Source organism: Mizuhopecten yessoensis, unplaced genomic scaffold (assembly GCF_002113885.1).
Source record: "Mizuhopecten yessoensis strain PY_sf001 unplaced genomic scaffold, ASM211388v2 hete_36141884, whole genome shotgun sequence".
In the NCBI taxonomy this organism is placed as follows: domain Eukaryota; kingdom Metazoa; phylum Mollusca; class Bivalvia; order Pectinida; family Pectinidae; genus Mizuhopecten; species Mizuhopecten yessoensis.
In genome coordinates this window covers 1-3,549 of record NW_018485967.1, presented here as the reverse complement: position 1 = coordinate 3,549, position 3,549 = coordinate 1, and the positions used below count along the sequence as shown (strand labels likewise).

Here is a 3,549-nt window from a genome sequence, read left to right as displayed (position 1 = left end):
TCTCTACTTTAATGATTTGATAACAAGGGGAACCTACATATGAAATCTAAGACAGATCTAAGAAAAACTTTCTGTGAATTAGAAATAGCAATACCAAACTTCAACTGTCGTTGAACTGCCTTCCAGTACTTCTCAAGAAATAGTGATAACAAAGTTCAACCGTCAACATCAAAAATGGCCGTCGGCCATTTTTGTTTTCTGGACCAGACTCAAAATAAGCTGGGCACAACGAGGGACCGAGGGGAACCTCCATAAGAAGTTTTTGTTCTTAAAAATGTAACAAATTTATAGGAACTATGTTAAAATAATGGTCACTAATAGAGGACTTTCTGTCCATGTTTTGTGCTTATATTTGAGCATTAAATGCTTCATTATAGAATGCCATCCCATGTTACATGTAATTGTATCACGAACGAAAATGGTAATGAATTGAAAGATTCCACATCACCTTTAAACCTATATATACTGAATTTTTAATGGTACAAAACAAGACCTGTAGGACAACTGTTTTTTTTATTAAACTTGTACAACCTACACAGTTTTATTAGACATCATTCATGTTCATGGAATTTCATCTTGTTTGGTTTTAGTACAAATGTAATATTAATTCTCAAATCTCTTCTCCATTTCGGAAGTTCTGAACAATAGGTGAATTTTTTTTTCAAATATAGGAGTTTGTAGTAAATTGAGCGAAATACAGGGAAATTACAGGAATGGACAAATATATGGGAATTCATAGGAAATGGACAACCTGCAACAGCATTTATTTTGATGGCCCAAATGCACACAAGTGAGGAAACAAATTTTGTTTTAATTTCTTAAAGTTACCTAGCAAACTATTTGTTAAATTCATGGTACTGAGTTTGAAATAGTGCATATTCCCTATCAAATCTCTTCTGCAATACCTCCAAAAGCAATAATATATTAGCCTGGCATATAAAGAAGATATTTGAATATTGTAGATATAACATAGCCATAATGATGAAATTTAACCAGGCAAAGTTATTTTGTCATCGATGGACCAAACAAAAACTTCAATAATATTGAAGTAGTGCAACATGATTTTATTACCATCCAACTGAATATCTTCCAATCTTTTCCCCTTAAATTTCCCGAGCAGCCGATTGTCCATCATCAACAACAACTTAGCAATATCCACTCTTTCAATCATGTCTGATGTGCATTTGTAGTGGATCTTGTGCACATCCAGTGTATGGCCTAAGTGATCGACAATCCACTGCTGCTGTTGTGGTGTTATATCTATAGCCTGAAAGAATGAAATTTACATTTTCTTTCAATGTCACTTGGAATATTTCAAAGACCCAAAGAGATTTGGAGAAATATCTTGCCATCATGCAAGAGTCAAGAGTCCACATTTTCAAATTCTGCTGTTCTACTGCTACACAGACATACATTTTTCTTTTCTTGGTTAAAGATGGCCATGCTCATTTAAAGCATTTATAATTTGTTTTTGCATCACATGACTTCTCAAGAAATGGGGATTAAAAGAATTCTTTAAGGACAGACGGATGACGGACGATTTGAACAGCCCACCATCTGCTGGTGGTGAGCTAAAAAAGATGCAATGTATATAGCATACCATAATTTTACATGCAATGGAAACACACAGGACCTACACAAGATAGTACCTTGGGGCGGAACAATATACGCCTGTCCCATGCCACAAAGAAATACATCACTGTATTAAGGGAATACAAATATTGAAAAATTGTCTGATCAAAATCCCACAGAGAACGTACAATTTCATGTCATTACAAAGTTTGCAAAGTTTGAATGAAGTTGGTTGAAAACTGAGGGTGAGGATCTACAGAGATAAACATGTACAGGCAATAACTTTTGAAAAATAGTCGAATCAAAGTGCCGTTCACAACTACATATCATGATGATAGAGCATACTAAGTTTCAAAGAGATCAGTTAAAAAATGTAGGAGGATATTTCAGGACAAACAAAAGTTAACACCAGACGGACTGGCGGGCGACGCCATACCATAAAACCCCCGTCAAATTTTGACGGCATATAAAAATGGGGAAAATTAAATAACTTATTGTCAATTGAAACATCAAAGCAGTCTGGGATACACATTGACTTGTGTTTAAAAAATTCACAACAAAGTCTGGAGGTTTTAGATTTCCTAAGGGAAAAATCAGTGAGACACATGAGAAATTTATTACCTGACAAAGAGTTGCCATAAGCCGACGCATATTTGTTCCTCGGATTCTTTCAGGATGTTCAAGCCCAGCAGCCCCAGTAACGGATCTAACAGCGTCGTATCCCCGTATTATGCCTTCTCCTAAAAGAAAGCATAATGTTTTCATTTAAATTTTATTCAAAGAAGATCTAGGTTTGTTCAAAGGGGTCTTTGATACTTTTGGTTGGAATTTAAATTAAACCATACTGTATGTCATGTTAATCGAAATAATAGCAGCATTTAGCACATGTACATGTATAACCAGTAATTTTAACCAAATGGGCCCCACATTATCAAGATGGCCACCTTAGTCAGTTGGATCAACTTGGTCCCAGTCACCAGGTGTCTTACACCATAGTTTGCTGTGGTGATTGCTAACATAAGAAAGTTTTTTTATCAACTGAATTGTACAACATTGTATAGTTTACATATAATTAATGCGGCATACATTTTTATCTCCAGAATAACCATGTACTTACTGTTGCTGGCAAACACATAGGGATTCCTTTCAGTTACCCCAGCACTCCTGCGTACATCGTTACTGGTGAGAAATTTCAATATCCTCCTCGCATGTTTTGGCACAATCACTGGCACAAATTTCCCACACTGTTGATAAACCAAGAAAAATATGTTTGTCCACAGAGACTAAATCTGTTTTTCTATGTTAATAAAATATTTTTAAGTTAACTATCTTAAATGAATCTCTGGCACAAATGTATTTTGTTCCTCTCTTTTAAGTTCAATTAAACAATATCTAGAAAGTAGGACTCCACAATAAACCAACAAGTTTGCATTATCTGATCAAATTTAATCAACTTCATCAGCAATTTAAGTGATACAAACTGATCTGTAATATCTCTTTGCTTGAATCAGGATAATTTAGTAATTGTAAATTATCTATATGTTGCTAAATAGTCGTTGTAAATATGACTATGATCTTCATTGGCTGGCAGCCATTTTGTTCTTCCATTTAGTCTTATGAAAAATAAATTCAGTATATATATTACCTTTCCTCTGATTTCAATTACATCCTGATCTTCGACGAGCTGTTTTTCAAAGTTGGTCAGGTTACCCGTCAATTCAACTGCTACCTCATCGAGGCCAGTTTTTCTTTTCTCATATGCAGTTAGTCTGTTAAAAAATATAAAAATGCCTTGAATGTACGTGTGTTCACTGTATTTGGTTTTGACAGACTTCTGGAAATAATTAAAAGAGACCCATGGGCCTTATCAAGTTCTGATATATATACTGATAGATGTTTTGGTTTTAAAATAAGATTAAATCATCTCATTCGGTGACCTTGAAAGTAGGTCAAGGTCATTCATTTGAACAAACTTGG

At 34.6% G+C, this 3,549-nt stretch overlaps 1 protein-coding gene across 1 annotated transcript; it reads right to left on the bottom strand.

Moving 5' to 3' along the window:
* Window positions 1-1,027: 1,027 nt before the first annotated feature.
* On the bottom strand, window positions 1,028-3,341 carry LOC110445054 (the record flags this gene model as incomplete). Its single annotated transcript, XM_021489409.1, has 4 exons — window positions 1,028-1,267; window positions 2,194-2,312; window positions 2,690-2,816; window positions 3,218-3,341. Coding segments are annotated over 4 exons (610 nt in total), but the record flags the coding sequence as incomplete, so codon positions are not given.
* Window positions 3,342-3,549: the final 208 nt, after the last annotated feature.